The 15,434-nt window shown below is 47.6% G+C and overlaps 1 protein-coding gene across 3 annotated transcripts in view; it reads right to left on the bottom strand.

Annotated features, from left to right (window-relative positions):
* Positions 1 to 7,376: 7,376 nt before the first annotated feature.
* Positions 7,377 to 15,434, bottom strand: part of fam167a (family with sequence similarity 167 member A) — a 29,224-nt gene continuing 21,166 nt past the window's right edge. For all 3 annotated transcript variants that reach the window (XM_002933585.5, XM_004914946.4, XM_031903074.1), the window contains exons 2-3: positions 13,343 to 13,855; positions 7,377 to 8,193 (exon numbers count right to left, since the gene is read on the bottom strand). In XM_002933585.5, the coding sequence (XP_002933631.3) occupies positions 7,930 to 8,193; positions 13,343 to 13,705 (627 nt within the window). In that variant the 5' untranslated portion in view covers positions 13,706 to 13,855 and the 3' untranslated portion in view covers positions 7,377 to 7,929. The remainder of the gene's footprint in view (positions 8,194 to 13,342; positions 13,856 to 15,434) is intronic.

The raw sequence follows: 15,434 nt of genomic DNA, 5'->3' as shown, positions 1-15,434 counted from the left end.
CAATGCAGGCTGGATGTAATAAGGAATTCTGCATTTATTTAGTTATAGAAAATGTTATATTTCCCTGTTAGGTGCTTCACTTTTTGTTCTACAGTTTGGGCTTTAAACTGATATGGAAATGCTATAGAGCAGCAAAGCAATTTAATATACAGGTATAGGACCCGTTATCCAGAATGTTTGGGATCAGGGGCTTTCTAGATAAGGGGTCTTTCCAAAACGTGGATCTTTGTACCTTGAGTCGACTAAAAAATCATTTAAACATGAAACCAAATAGGACTGTTTTGCCTCCTATAAGGATTAATTATAATTCAAAGAATTCAGAGGGACTTTTATTACAGGGAGAGGATGAGATTTCCCATTATAAAAATCCCCACAGCCCCCAACTCCTCCACTATAAGGGGCAGGTTTATCAAAAGATGAGTTTAGAGCTTAATACTCATTTATCAATGGGTGGTAACAGGTATGGGATCCGTTATCCGGAAACCTGTTACCCAGAAAGTTCCGAATTATTGTTATTGTCACCTCCCATAGACTCCATTATAAGCAAACAATTCTAATTTTTAAAATTGATTCCCTTTTCTCTGTAATAATAAAACAGTACCTGTACTTGATCCCAACTAAGATATAATTACCCCTTATTGGGGCAGAACAGTCCTATTGGGTTTATTTCATGGTTAAATGATTCCCTTTTCTCTGTAATAATAAAACAGTACCTGTACTTGATCCCAACTAAGATATAATTACCCCTTATTGGGGCAGAACAGCCCTATTGGGTTTATTTCATGGTTAAATGATTCCCTTTTCTCTGTAATAATAAAACAGTACCTGTACTTGATCCCAACTAAGATATAATTACCCCTTATTGGGGGCAGAACAGCCCTATTGGGTTTATTTCATGGTTAAATGATTCCCTTTTCTCTGTAATAATAAAACAGTACCTGTACTTGATCCCAACTAAGATATAATTACCCCTTATTGGGGCAGAACAACCCTATTGGGTTTATTTCATGGTTAAATGATTCCCTTTTCTCTGTAATAATAAAACAGTACCTGTACTTGATCCCAACTAAGATATAATTACCCCTTATTTAATATATAGGGGCATTGGCCATTGACTTCTACACAATCTTTAGCCGTTTTGACACATTGTAAATCTTGGAAAAGTCGCAACTTATTGAAATCTGAATCAGAAAAAGACATGTGACAGTTGCTAAATGGCCCCCTAAGTGTTGCAAACACACCTATGCATGAATGTGTCGCTTTATTTAACCCTTTCCTCACTGCTGGGGATTCTTTCTAATTATAATTTATAATAAATGTAATAAAATTCATCTTTGGAATTTGCACAAATTGGCCCCTGGGCCTGTTACAGAGTAGCTAGATGGCGCTGTTGCTATATTTGCCTATAGAGGAAGGCGCAGGCAGAGGTAGGTAGGTACTACGCGCTCCCTGCATCCCATAACATGCAATGATAGAGACTCATGAGTCAGAACAAGCAAAGAACAGGAAACAAAATAACAAGGTGGGATGTATTTTCAGGTTTGTACTTGTTATTCCTGGGAGAGCCCAGCGACAAGCTGAATGGTGATTGTGCTCTTGCCTTACTATACACACTGCGCCGCCCTTACACTGCACTGCTGTCTGCTGGTAAGGTCACAGGGAACAATACACAGACTGTATCCCTGGGGGTTGGATTGTGTTACTGACACAGGAGCTGCAACAATGGGCCCCACATATCACTCCCACTGAGAGTAAGGTGCAGAAATTGCCCAATAGTAGTACCCCCTACTGTAAATTGTAAGGATTTTAGAAGTCACTGAGGGGTTCTGTACCCATATAAAGGCACAAGGCTGCAGGCTGAGTTATACAGGGAACTCTGAGTATCACTCATGTATTATAAGGGATAATGTACCCCCTACTGTAAATGATAAGGATATTAGCAGTCACTGAGGGGTTCTGTGCCCATATAAAGGCACAAGGCTGCAGGCTGAGTTATACAGGGAACTCTGAGTATCACTCATGTATTATAAGGGATAATGTACCCCCTACTGTAAATGATAAGGATATTAGCAGTCACTGAGGGGTTCTGTGCCCATATAAAGGCACAAGGCTGCAGGCTGAGTTATACAGGGAACTCTGAGTATCACTCATGTATTATAAGGGATAATGTACCCCCTACTGTAAATGATAAGGATATTAGCAGTCACTGAGGGGTTCTGTGCCCCCCATATAAAGGCACAAGGCTGCAGGCTGAGTTATACAGGGAACTCTGAGTATCACTCATGTATTATAAGGGATAATGTACCCCCTACTGTAAATGATAAGGATATTAGCAGTCACTGAGGGGTTCTGTGCCCATATAACGGTTTGACCTCATGCAGTTATAGAACCCCCAATGTGAGTTCTGACATGCTATTTTATAATAAAGGCTACATTATTTATTAATAACACACACGTTTCCCCACGTGACACCGGGCAGCTCTGGGCATTATTAGTGGGTAAGGGAATGTGCCCAGGGCATCACTGGGTACAGACTATAAGCTGCTCTCAGGGTATTTTGCTTCACGGGGGATATAAGATGTCAGCCCTCGATCCATATCCAGCTGGGCCAAAGGCTTCTCGGGGATAATAACGCACAGGACTGGTTTAGAGCCGGCCATTCCCCCTGGGGCTCAGTATCATTACAACAGACACACGATATTGTGCAACAGATACTTTTTTGTTGCAGTCTAACAACACTTGTTGATTACAACTCCCAGCGCCCCACAGACAGCATAAAGCTGCTCGAGGAACTATGGGAGTTGCAGTTCAGCCCCAGCTGGCACCCCTGATTGGCCAATTGCACCCCTATATAACAACCCAAGCCTTTCAGCTTTGCCGGGAACTCCATCTTTTTTTTACTTGCCAATAAATATGATATATGACAACTGACATATCTGTTTGTATCATTTAAAAGGGATATAAATAAAATGAACTTATAGGCCATGCACTTGGCTTATTCCCAGCCATTGCCCCAAGCGAGTAACCAAAGCCAAACCGCAGCGCCCTGCCCCCTGCTGGCACGTTACCCTCTCCAGGAGACAAGATAATTGCTGTTATTCCAAAAGCAAATTAGGGGCCGAATCCAACTGCACAAGCTCTGACAGCGCCACCTGGAACAGCAACACATTCTTTTTTAACTTGCCCTTTAGAAAGATAATAATTATTGGGGGGGGGGGGTGTGTGCCATGGATATTCAAGCACGGGAATCTGGGAAAAAAACGGAGTGAATATGAGAGTGCAGGCAGCACAGATATTTACCAATTACCCAGTAAAGGTGGCCATACACAGGCCAATCCGCTCGTGAGCGGATTTTCTCCTGATATCGCCCACCCGTAGGTGGCCCTGGTGCCAAACGATCGAATTATAACGAGGGGTATAGGCAAAGTCGGTTTGGGGACTGCATCAATGAGCCGATACAGTCCCCGATCCGACTAGATTTTCTAACCTGCCCGATCGAGATCAGGATGATTTCAGGCCAGATATCGGTCGGGGAGGCCTATCGTTAGTGCCCCATACACGGACCAATTAGCTGCCGGTCTAAGGGACAGATATCGACAGCTACAATCGGCCTGTGTATGGGGACCTTAAGGGTCATTTATGAACATGGTGCAGTGTGCAAAGTGCAGTTTTGGAGTTGCCCCCCCAGGATTTTTAATATAATTGTAACTGTGTGGGGAGCTGCATCTACCACCAGTCCTGGACTGGCAATCTGTGGGTTCTGGCAAATGCCGGAGGGGCTCCTGTAAGGTGCCATAGTCACTAATGCCATAGACAGTCACTATTTAAGTGGCACAAGCATGTGGTGTAGGGTTGCCACATGTGCGGTTTTGACCCGGGCAGCCTGGTTTTCGGACTCACTGAGATTAAAGTGGCAATCGGCCAATTGCTGCATCATAGCCCCGCCCAGTGATGTCACAGTCCCGCCTCTTCTCACTCCCTGTGACGTCACTACCTGCCCCCTGCCCAGTGATAAATGCCGGCCGAGGTGGCAACCCTCTTGGCACCAGTCTGCACTGCGGAAACCCTGAAATTAGCACCTCTTTCAGGATGGCAGTCGCTCCATGGTACTTCAGTGTCAGTTGGTGAACTTGCCCGCCATTCAGCAGAAGGGAAAGCAGGGGCGTAACTACAGAGGGGGCAGACCCTTGCAGGGGGGTCCAGGAGTGTAGAGGGCCCAGTAAGGCCCTAATTTATGAGCAATTTCAATATATCTATAACTTAGTAATGTTTTGGGGCCCTAACTTGAATTTGTTGTGGGGCCCAGTATCTCCTAGTTACGCCACTGGAGGAAGGATAAACACAATGGCGCTTAGGAACCACAAGGGTGCAAGCACCTCAACATTTATGTCCATTGTACCGTGACCTTTCTCCTGTCTCCATGGGGTGTCAAATGGGGCAACGGTCTGAATATATGGCAACTTAGCAACAAGTCGTTCTGTCAGTGTATACGGCCCATAAGGGCTCATCCGAATGAACATTGGGCCCCTTGATGTCACCGGCAGGTAAAGAAGCAACTACGCGTTCCCCATTGTGCGCAAGTTATTTTATTGTTTATACACCAACCTACAGTGATCCGCACCCCTCTCATTACCCAAACAGTCTACACAATTAAAAAAGGGGCCAAACTGGGCTGCGAGTCTGTGGAACCCCGATATCCGCTAACAAATAACTGTTACTATAAAATAATTATAAAAGTAAATCAGACAAAAAGCTGCTCCCCTAAAAACTTTATCCATAAATCTAGATATAGAAAAGAAAAAAGAAAAAAGAAAGGCATTTGGAGAAATGAGATTCCTCAAAGAAAAAGGCAATAATTGGCATTTCTAACAGCGTAAAGAAACATTAAGGAGAGAATTCCAACGTGGTTTTGTTTTACTTTCCCTTAAGACTCGAGGGGTCAGTTATGAAAATTCCGGATGGAAGTGCCGTAGTACTGGGGGGCGCATTGGGGCCCCCCATGGTGCTTATTCAGAGAGCGCTCCTCACAGAGGTCTAGGAGTTCTGGGTGCAGTCTCGGGATTGGCCCACACCATGCCGATATGAGTGCCCCCGATAATGCCCTAATAGGGTGTCTCTTGCACCCAGGAAATAAAGAGATCATAGAAACTTAACCAAAGTGTAAGACCACCCATGGCCCCGGACCTACTGGCACCAAGGCGACTCTCTTTGGCTGAGTGTTCATGGCTGCCCAATGTAACCGCACACATACGCTGATTTACTAACACAAGGGCAATGAACGAATACAACCGCCACCAGTATGTGTTTCTATAGAAACGAATGCGCTTCGTTGGATGTGACTAATGTGCCAGTGATCCATCATTGCAGCCATTCTGTAGCCTGGGGCCCCTCCCCTGTGTTAGGCCCTAATGACTCTGCGGGGGGTTTCTGGGGCACATTAATGTTATATAGTATAGAGAGGCTGAGAAAAGACATGTCCAGCCAGGCCCGGTTCTGGCAAATGCCAGGGGGGCTTCTGTAAGGTCCCATAGACAGTCACTATTTATTGGGCTGGGGGGGGGCTGTTTGTGCCTCTGGGTACTGGGAATGCCAGGGGGGCTTCTGTAAGGTGCCACAGACAGTCACTATTTATTGGGCTGGGGGGGGGCTGTTTGTGCCTCTGGGTACTGGGAATGCCAGGGGGGCTTCTGTAAGGTGCCACAGACAGTCACTATTTATTGGGCTGGGGGGGCTGTTTGTGCCTCTGGGTACTGGGAATGCCAGGGGGGCTGTAAGGTGCCACAGACAGTCACTATTTATTGGGCTGGGGGGGCTGTTTGTGCCTCTGGGTACTGGGAATGCCAGGGGGGCTGTAAGGTGCCACAGACAGTCACTATTTATTGGGCTGGGGGGGCTGTTTGTGCCTCTGGGTACTGGGAATGCCAGGGGGGCTGTAAGGTGCCACAGACAGTCACTATTTATTGGGCTGGGGGGGCTGTTTGTGCCTCTGGGTACTGGGAATGCCAGGGGGGCTGTAAGGTGCCACAGACAGTCACTATTTATTGGGCTGGGGGGGGGGGGCTGTTTGTGCCTCTGGGTACTGGGAATGCCAGGGGGCTGTAAGGTGCCACAGACAGACACTATTTATTGGGCTGGGGGGGCTGTTTGTGCCTCTGGGTACTGGGAATGCCAGGGGGCTGTAAGGTGCCACAGACAGTCACTATTTATTGGGCTGGGGGGGGGGCTGTTTGTGCCTCTGGGTACTGGGAATGCCAGGGGGGCTGTAAGGTGCCACAGACAGACACTATTTATTGGGCTGGGGGGGCTGTTTGTGCCTCTGGGTACTGGGAATGCCAGGGGGCTGTAAGGTGCCACAGACAGTCACTATTTATTGGGCTGGGGGGGGGGGCTGTTTGTGTCTCTGGGTACTGGGAATGCCAGGGGGGCTGTAAGGTGCCACAGACAGACACTATTTATTGGGCTGGGGGGGGGGCTGTTTGTGCCTCTGGGTACTGGGAATGTCAGGGGGGCTGTAAGGTGCCACAGACAGTCACTATTTATTGGGCTGGGGGGGGGCTGTTTGTGCCTCTGGGTACTGGGAATGCCAGGGGGGCTGTAAGGTGCCACAGACAGTCACTATTTATTGGGCTGGGGGGGGGCTGTTTGCACCTCTGGGTACTGGGAATGCCAGGGGGCTGTAAGGTGCCATAGACAGTCACCATTTATTGGGCTGGGGGGGGGCTGTTTGTGACTCTGGGTACTGGGAATGCCAGGGGGGCTGTAAGGTGCCACAGACAGTCACTATTTATTGGGCTGGGGGGGGCTGTTTGTGACTCTGGGTACTGGGAATGCCAGGGGGGCTGTAAGGTGCCACAGACAGTCACTATTTATTGGGCTGGGGGGGGCTGTTTGCGCCTCTGGGTACTGGGAATGCCAGGGGGAGCTGGAGGATGCTAGGTGGGGGCTGGAGGAGGCTGGGGGGGGAGCTGGAGGATACTGGGGGGGAGCTGGAGTGGACGCTGGGGGGGAGCTGGATGATGTTTAAGGGGAGCTGGAGGATGTAGGGGGGAGCAGGAAGCAGCAGGGAGCAGGCCATACTCAGCGCCAGATTTCAAAACCAGCCGCCCCTAGGCCGTCCCCCATTCGCGCCCCCTGCGCATGTGCGAACAAGCCCCCTCTCCCCTGCCGATGCAAGCGCGCATGCGCAGGCATTTAACTCCCATACGGAGCAGTGGGGAGAAATCACCACTGCTCCGTATGGGAGCAAAATTTCTAAATTCTGTTGCGGCGGGGCAGCATGCCGCCCCTAAATTTGTGCCGCCCTAGGCCCGGGCCTTTGTGGCCTCGCTCAAATCTGGGCCTGGCCATAGTATGGGGACACTGGGGGAGGAGCAGCAATGTTTTAGGGGTCCCTGCCCTGGCACCAATGCAAAATGTTGTGAGGGGTCCCATGATTTCTGATGGCTGCCCTGCCTATGGTAATTGTTCTTTTTGTGCTAAGTGCTGAGATGAGTAGGCTGGAACCAACCAGTACACAAAGGAGGGAGGAAGCAGCCAATCAGAACATTGCAATACCAACATTTTACTTATTAGCAGGGCCAATCACTAACTGTACCTACAACACAAGGTGCGAAAGCTTCACTATGGGCAACTGAGCCCATTGGTCCAACTGGTACTGACAAAGTAACCATTAGGTTTAGTTGGCCGCACTGGTCCCCATAGCTGTAACTGTATCTGACGTATAAATGACATTATTTGTGCGCTTTCCTTACACAGAGTGAATATGGGCTGTTCTGACTGGCACTTAGGCACAGTTCTGTGATACAACACGGTACAGACATTCGGGTCACTGGTTCTGAAATAAGGCAGCAAAGAGGTCTATATCATCATAAATGTCCGTCTGGGAAACCGTTGCGACTTTGTGCTCTTTTGTCGCAGGCAACTGGCGGTTTAACAGAGCGAGAACCTTCTCGAGTTGATGTTCATTTTGGTGACCCCAATAAGCTTCAGGGGGGTGGAGAGGCTGAAAGGGGACATGAGGGGGAAATCGCACAGCAGGTCCGACAGCTCGTCCCTCTCCTCCAGTTCGTAGGTGGCGTCGTTCAACATGCGCCGGTGCAAGTGGCACGTCTGCTCGATCTTCAGCTTGTTGATGTCACTGCGCAGGCGCATCAGCTGTCTCGCCAACTGCTGGTCCTGAAGGCGCATCTCAGTCTGAAAGAGACAAACGTAGAGATCGGCGCCCAGTCAGATTCTGTGGGGACAGGGTGGCGGCACAGTTATTATATATATACTGGGTTATTATTTTATTGGGGCCCCATTGGCAGGGTCCAACACCCTTGGGGCCATGTGACTAGTGAGCTAATAACTGGGTCCCTCTGGGGGGTAGGGCCCAGCTAACATGGCAGGTACTTGGTATCACTTGATCAATATACTGTATATACAGAGCAAAAAGGGTAAGTTGTGCTCAGCACTAAATTGTATCCATTAGGCAGGGTGCAATGAGGCTGTGGCCACAAAATTCATATAAACAACAATAGATCCTCCCTGCAGAGGCTATACACCGAACCCCCGAATCCACCCTGAAGGATTTGGCCGAATACTGAAGAAAAAAAGCAATGGGAGCAAAATATACTTTTATTAAATTACCAACGTTTCGGTTGAGACCTTTGACCAAAGAAGACTGAAATGTTGGTATTTTGATAAAAATGTGTCATTTTTGCTCACCTTTCATGTCCTGCGAGTGCATTGCTTTTTTTCTTCTGTACATGTTTTCTTGCAATTTGCACCCAGGCAATTTATCCTGCAATGAGTGCAACTATTTCTCAGTATATATGTATATAGCTCCTTGATTGGTCAGGTGATACCGAGTACCTGCCATGTTAGCTGGGCCCTACCCCCCCCAGGGGACCCCAGTTATTAGCTCACTAGTCACATGGACCCCAAAGGTGGTGGAATTTGCCAATAAGTAAAATGGGGCCCCAATAAAAATAATAACCCTTTGCATTCAGGTCAAGACTTTAATCTCCCCTGACCATGCCCCAAAAATGGCCAATTTCTGCCCACAACCCAACAAAGCCCACCCCCTCTCCAAGCCACACCCCCATCCACAATCCACAAACTGCTCCGTTCCATCTCCGAGGCCCCCCTTGGCCACAGGATCCCTGACTGCAGTACCCCCTGTACCCCCTGAGTGTCTATATAAGGCACAGTACAGCACATAGTAGTTGGGGATCATTCCCTAGGGTGGGCCAAATCAATGCATGGGAGGCCTCCTAGTTTTTGGGTACTCAATATATATTTGTTGAGTTGGATATTATTTGGATAATTGTTGATCATAGTTGAACATTTGCACTGTTTTGGGACTTTTACTGAGGTCCAGCCACGTATTGTAACTGTGTATTTATTTGGTTTGTGCGTAAATAGAATATATGACCAAATCAAAGGCCACATAAAACAATTCTATAACAGTCGGCATTCTATAGTTTGAGGAGTATCCCAAACATGTACCTCCAAGTGTATCTTGATTGGCTTGCAGCCCAGGCCCCTCCATCCCCTGTGTTTGGTTCTGTTGGGGGGCCTCCCCATATTTTGGGATCCAATTCCTAGTATATTTAATCATGTTTATTCTCCTTGGATCCAATGGTCGGGGGTGACACATAGATCTCAGAGGAGAGCAGAAAGAATTCCCTTTGGGGCTCGATCGCTGATTCTCCCCAAGGGACAGTAGCCAGAGCCGCTGCGGCAAAGACACAAATCCATTTATTTTTGGCAAAAGCTCAAAAGACTTTATTGTCGAAGGAGAAGTGACATTTAATTCCTTTGTTCTAGACCTGAAAGCCTCCTGTTCTGCCAGACCTTGGCAGCATCGCACCGGCGCCCGGATCAGATGTTGGAGTTGGAAGACACTACAGAGGCGCAGGGGGCCGTTGGATCAACGGGAGAGAGGGAAATATAACAAGTGGGGTCTGATACGCAGAGCTGATCATTCCTGCTGCTGCCAGAAAGATGCCCAAGCTGCGCGGGATTGTGTTACTGCACCACAAAATGCTACTTGTTGCTTAAACTTCAATTGGAATTGTGCTTAGTACAGGCTATGAGCAAACTTAGGGGGCTGTTCCTGCTGAATTGTGCTTAGTACAGGGGAATCCCTATGTGCCATAGTTTTATGGTATCTCTCTGTACAGGCTATGAGCAAACTTAGGGGACTGTTCCTGCTGAATTGTGCTTAGTACAGGGGAATCCCTATGTGCCATAGTTTTATGGTATCTCTCTGTACAGGCTATGAGCAAACTTAGGGGGCTGTTCCTGCTGAATTGTGCTTATTACAGGGGAATCCCTATGTGCCATAGCTTTATGGTATCTCTCTGTACAGGCTATGAGCAAACTTAGGGGGCTGTTCCTGCTGAATTGTGCTTAGTACAGGGGAATCCCTATGCTGCCATAGTTTTATGGTATCTCTCTGTACAGGCTATGAGCAAACTTAGGGGGCTGTTCCTGCTGAATTGTGCTTAGTACAGGGGAATCCCTATGTGCCATAGTTTTATGGTATCTCTCTGTACAGGCTATGAGCAAACTTAGGGGGCTGTTCCTGCTGAATTGTGCTTAGTACAGGGGAATCCCTATGTGCCATAGTTTTATCCATTTTTGCAGTTTTTTGCTCCCTGTTGCCCTTTACTGCCATTTATTTCAGTACAATAACTATGCAGGAACACTGAGCAAATTAATTCCTGAGTTATAATTAGGGTGATGGCTGCCGGGCGCCCCAAGCTAGGGCCTACACCCATCACAGCAAACAGTGTATTGTGTAAGTCTCCAGCAGAGAAGGAAGAAACTAATAAGACTCTAATGCCAAATTCCATGGAGAGATACAGAGTTTCTATGTAACCGCAATTGTACAAACAGATTGGGAAAGACGTCTCGTGATTATGGGATTATATGGTGCGTCCCGCCAAGCAATCACATAGAAATCATGTATGTAATGAAAATGGAGCTTCTGCCTGTCTCCCGTAGGCTGACAATTAACCACTCAATTGTATGGGAGAGATCTGGCAGCATTAACCAATTGTTGTATGGCCAAATTGCCCCCACCTTGGGCTGTTCTTTGAAGCCGCACACTGACAGATGACTTGGGCTAGACTCTAGTGTGACTGTGCTGGCAGCGTGTTGGGCAGTGGTTTTTGGGATGGAGCAGTAATGGGGGGCTCAGACTGAGTTAAGGTGAAAATCAGGGAGAATGGCGATTGGCTCTTTTAGGCACCCCTGTATGCTTGGCTTAAAGGGCAGTTTGGGTGAGAATTGGGGCGAATACGTATTTACTGTCCTAGATATTCTGGGAACTATGGCTGAATGACTGGCAGCAATATTTTCCTTTATCTGTAATTATATCATTAGCAAAGGGGGTCATGACCAAACGTTGGACCTTCAAGGGGGCCTTATCCAAAGCTGGGACTTTTAAGGGGGGCCCCTGGCCAAAGGCTTGACTTTCAAGGGGGGCCCTGTCCGAAGGCTGAACCTTCAAGGGGGGCCCTGTGAAAAGACTTGAATTTCAAGGGGGGCCCTATTCAAAAACTTGAATTTCAAGGGGGGCCCTGTCCAAAGGCTTTTTATATGGGGTGTATTTTAATGGAGTGCAATAAAGTTTATAATGTTTAACTTTTTGTAGTGGTGCGGATTTGTATTTGGTAGTTTTTCTCTTTGGCCACTAGAGGGTTTAATTTGCACCTAAATAAATAACTTGGATTTTTACTCTTGGATTTAAGACTTGAATTTAAAGGTGGACCTTCATGAGGGACCCAATCCAAAGGCTTGATTTCCAAGGGGGGCAGGGCTGAACTAGGGGCAGGCAGAAGAGGCACGTGCCTAGGGTGCAAATGTGGGGGGGTGCCAGACATGAACCTCTTTCTTCGCCTACCCCTAGTCTGGGCCCTTGTTCCCACCCTGCGCCCATGTCCCCCTCATTGGCCACATTAATTCTCTCACAATGGTATTTTTTATTAAAAAATGGGAGTAGATTATTTTATTTAGTATTTTTATACTGAAGAAAAGAGGAGATATTATCACTAAGTGTAAATACATAAGGGGGAGACAATAATAATAATAATGCTCCATGTGACCCTATTCACTAATACAGAGTATCCAGTTTAACAAGGGGAGGTCTATGTCCCCAAATCACCAGAACTGGGCCGGGGGGGGGTTTAGTTGCATTCTGGGGTAGTTCATGTTCTCTCCTGAGGGGCAGCTGCGGCATTTGCCCCCCCCCCCCAACAGGTGTGCCGCCTGGGGCAATACAACAGATTCAAAGAAGGAGTAATTCCAGCTTTAGTGCGTTTATCCAGGGATTAGGGCACTTGGAGTTTTGGAGTCAGGAAGGAACAGGATCCAGGCCCCTCAGGGGTTTGGAAAACTAACTGCCAACTTGCTTGCTGTATATTTAATGAGGATTAGATACATGTATTGATCAAGTATGTTAGTTGCATAGCGTGTATCATACAGATGCACATACCTATACAGACTTTTTTAGTCCCAATATCATTTTATATTTAATATATATCATTTCCTGTTATGCATAATATCCCCTTAGTCTATAAGGCAGAGTGCATTAGAACCTTACGGAATATATGGCAGTCATGGCGCCAGAGAGATAACTAGGAAACCCACCCTATGCAATTCCTGCTTTGTACTGAATCCCAACCAAAGGCAAAGGAATCAAGGGGGTGGGGGGGGGGCAGTTGGTCTGCGCAATACCAAAAGGCTGGGTTTTCCTAGAAAGCAAGCTTATCCATATTGTGTAATGGCGGATACAATTTCTAGGTTTAAGTAAGTGATGGATGCTTTTTCGGCAAATGAGAATAAACAATGGGACTGGTATTAAAGCTCATGGGAATAGTGGGTCATGTGACTTGCTCATTCTGTGCCACCCACAGGTATTTGGGCACTGGGGGGGAGTGGGAGAGGCAACCAGCAGAAGGCCAACCTTTATCGTTTCAGGCAATGGGCCGACTGACAAGGCAATTCAGTGGGGCTAAAAAGTGGGCACCGCACACTCTTGCAGTAGTTAAACTTCTTAAAACCAAAAGTGATTGGACATAATCTCTCCCAGGCAGCCTTTTTTCACCACTACATGACTATGGCCTAATAGCTAAAAGCCCCTGGCTATTGGTTATTCTGAACAGATTAATCTAGGGCAGGGGCCCCCAACCTTTTATACCCATGAACCACATTCAAATGCAAAAGAGTTGCATTTGAAGCATAAAATAAAATTCATGGATGTGCCAAATATGGGCTGTGATTGGCTATTCGTAGCCTGGCAGACCTGTAGGCTCAGTTTGGCACTGCACATGGTTTGGCATTATAGACTTACCAGTTCCTTCCGTAGCCAGCTCAGGGCTGCATCGATATTATCAAACCCATTTATTTTCCTGGAACCAAGATCCGGCTCCTTTGGAACCCTTGGGCTCAGTTGGACCTGCTCCATGTTCTGACAAGAAGGTTCCTCTCCATCTCCTGGCTGCTGTTTCTCCTCTTGCTCTTCTGGTGGCTTTGGGCTTTTCCATGTTTGGTCTTCGAGCTTTGCTCTCCATTCTAGGTAAGAAGGCCTCCTCGTCTCCAACCTCAGCTTCTCAGTGAGGGCCTTCAGGCTTCTAAGGTGGTCGTCATGAGGAGGCACTAAAGTGGCGTCAGTTTCGTCGTCGACATCCTCAGTTTGGATTTTTGGTATGGACATGTTGCTGGTTTGGGGCCCGGCACCAAAGAGCGATCAAGTACAAGTGGTTTAGTGCATTTTGCATCCCCTCTTCCTCCCCATATCATCAAAACGCTGCCTGTTCTCCTGACTGGAGTTGACTGGTCGCTTTGATTGCAGAGCGCGGCATATCTAGAATAACATTAAATCATGATTAGGCTGCTGGATAAAATGACACATTTAAAATAATAATAAGTGTTCATTGAATCAATGTTAGATAACCAATTTTGACGTTTCAGTGCAGGTTACGTCAATGGTGAAAATGAAAGTGTTGGATTTTCCATGAGGCGAATAGGAATAATGCGTTTGCCTTTGTTTGTGCTGCGCAGGCACCGCCGCCCGGGAACAACGCAGACAGACTGGAAATGACACAGTTGCCTTAAACCGACCGACTTATGGGCAGTGAAATAGAGAGGCTGAGACACTTGGCCAAACATCTTATTATTTCATATAATTATATTGTATCTCTCTGGACCTTATTCATGTGCCTTAAAACTGCATCATCCTCTCATCATTTTCCTTCCCAAAATAAAAAGACATAAGCACAGAACACAAAGAGAAACACAGATTGTGCGAAACCCAGTTGGAGCTGTTTGCTGAATGTCCATCCAAGGCCTGCTGAGGTTACAGGTCTCATCAAGGGATGGGGATACTTTGCTAGTAATGGTCCCTGGAGGTAGTACTCTGCTATTTAATACACAATATCATAGCTATATATAACACATGAGATCTGCTGCAGATTATATCAAGAAATATAGAATATTGGTGCCTATAGTAGCAGTGGGGGGATAATAGCCTCTGGGAAGGGACTGGGGCTGTGGGATAGCAGGTATAGTAGGGAGAGATGGTGCCTATAGTAGCAGTGGGGGGATAATAGCCTCTGGGAAGGGACTGGGGCTGTGGGATAGCAGGTATAGTAGGGAGAGATGGTGCCTATAGTAGCAGTGGGGGATAATAGCCTCTGGGAAGGGACTGGGGCTGTGGGATAGCAGGTATAGTAGGGAGAGATGGTGCCTATAGTAGCAGTGGGGGATAATAGCCTCTGGGAAGGGACTGGGGCTGTGGGATAGCAGGTATAGTAGGGAGAGATGGTGCCTATAGTAGCAGTGGGGGGATAATAGCCTCTGGGAAGGGACTGGGGCTGTGGGATAGCAGGTATAGTAGGGAGAGATGGTGCCTATAGTAGCAGTGGGGGGATAATAGCCTCTGGGAAGGGACTGGGGCTGTGGGATAGCAGGTATAGTAGGGAGAGATGGTGCCTATAGTAGCAGTGGGATAATAGCCTCTGGGAAGGGACTGGGGCTGTGGGATAGCAGGTATAGTAGGGAGAGATGGTGCCTATAGTAGCAGTGGGGGGATAATAGCCTCTGGGAAGGGACTGGGGCTGTGGGATAGCAGGTATAGTAGGGAGAGATGGTGCCTATAGTAGCAGTGGGATAATAGCCTCTGGGAAGGGACTGGGGCTGTGGGATAGCAGGTATAGTAGGGAGAGATGGTGCCTATAGTAGCAGTGGGGGGATAATAGCCTCTGGGAAGGGACTGGGGCTGTGGGATAGCAGGTATAGTAGGGAGAGATGGTGCCTATAGTAGCAGTGGGATAATAGCCTCTGGGAAGGGACTGGGGCAGTGGGATAGCAGGTATAGTAGGGAGAGATGGTGCCTATAGTAGCAGTGGGGGGATAATAGCCTCTGGGAAGGGACTGGGGCTGTG

Source organism: Xenopus tropicalis, chromosome 5, assembly GCF_000004195.4.
Source record: "Xenopus tropicalis strain Nigerian chromosome 5, UCB_Xtro_10.0, whole genome shotgun sequence".
Taxonomy (NCBI): domain Eukaryota; kingdom Metazoa; phylum Chordata; class Amphibia; order Anura; family Pipidae; genus Xenopus; species Xenopus tropicalis.
The sequence above is the reverse complement of the archived record's forward strand: the minus strand, read 5'-3'. Positions and strand labels throughout refer to the sequence as shown.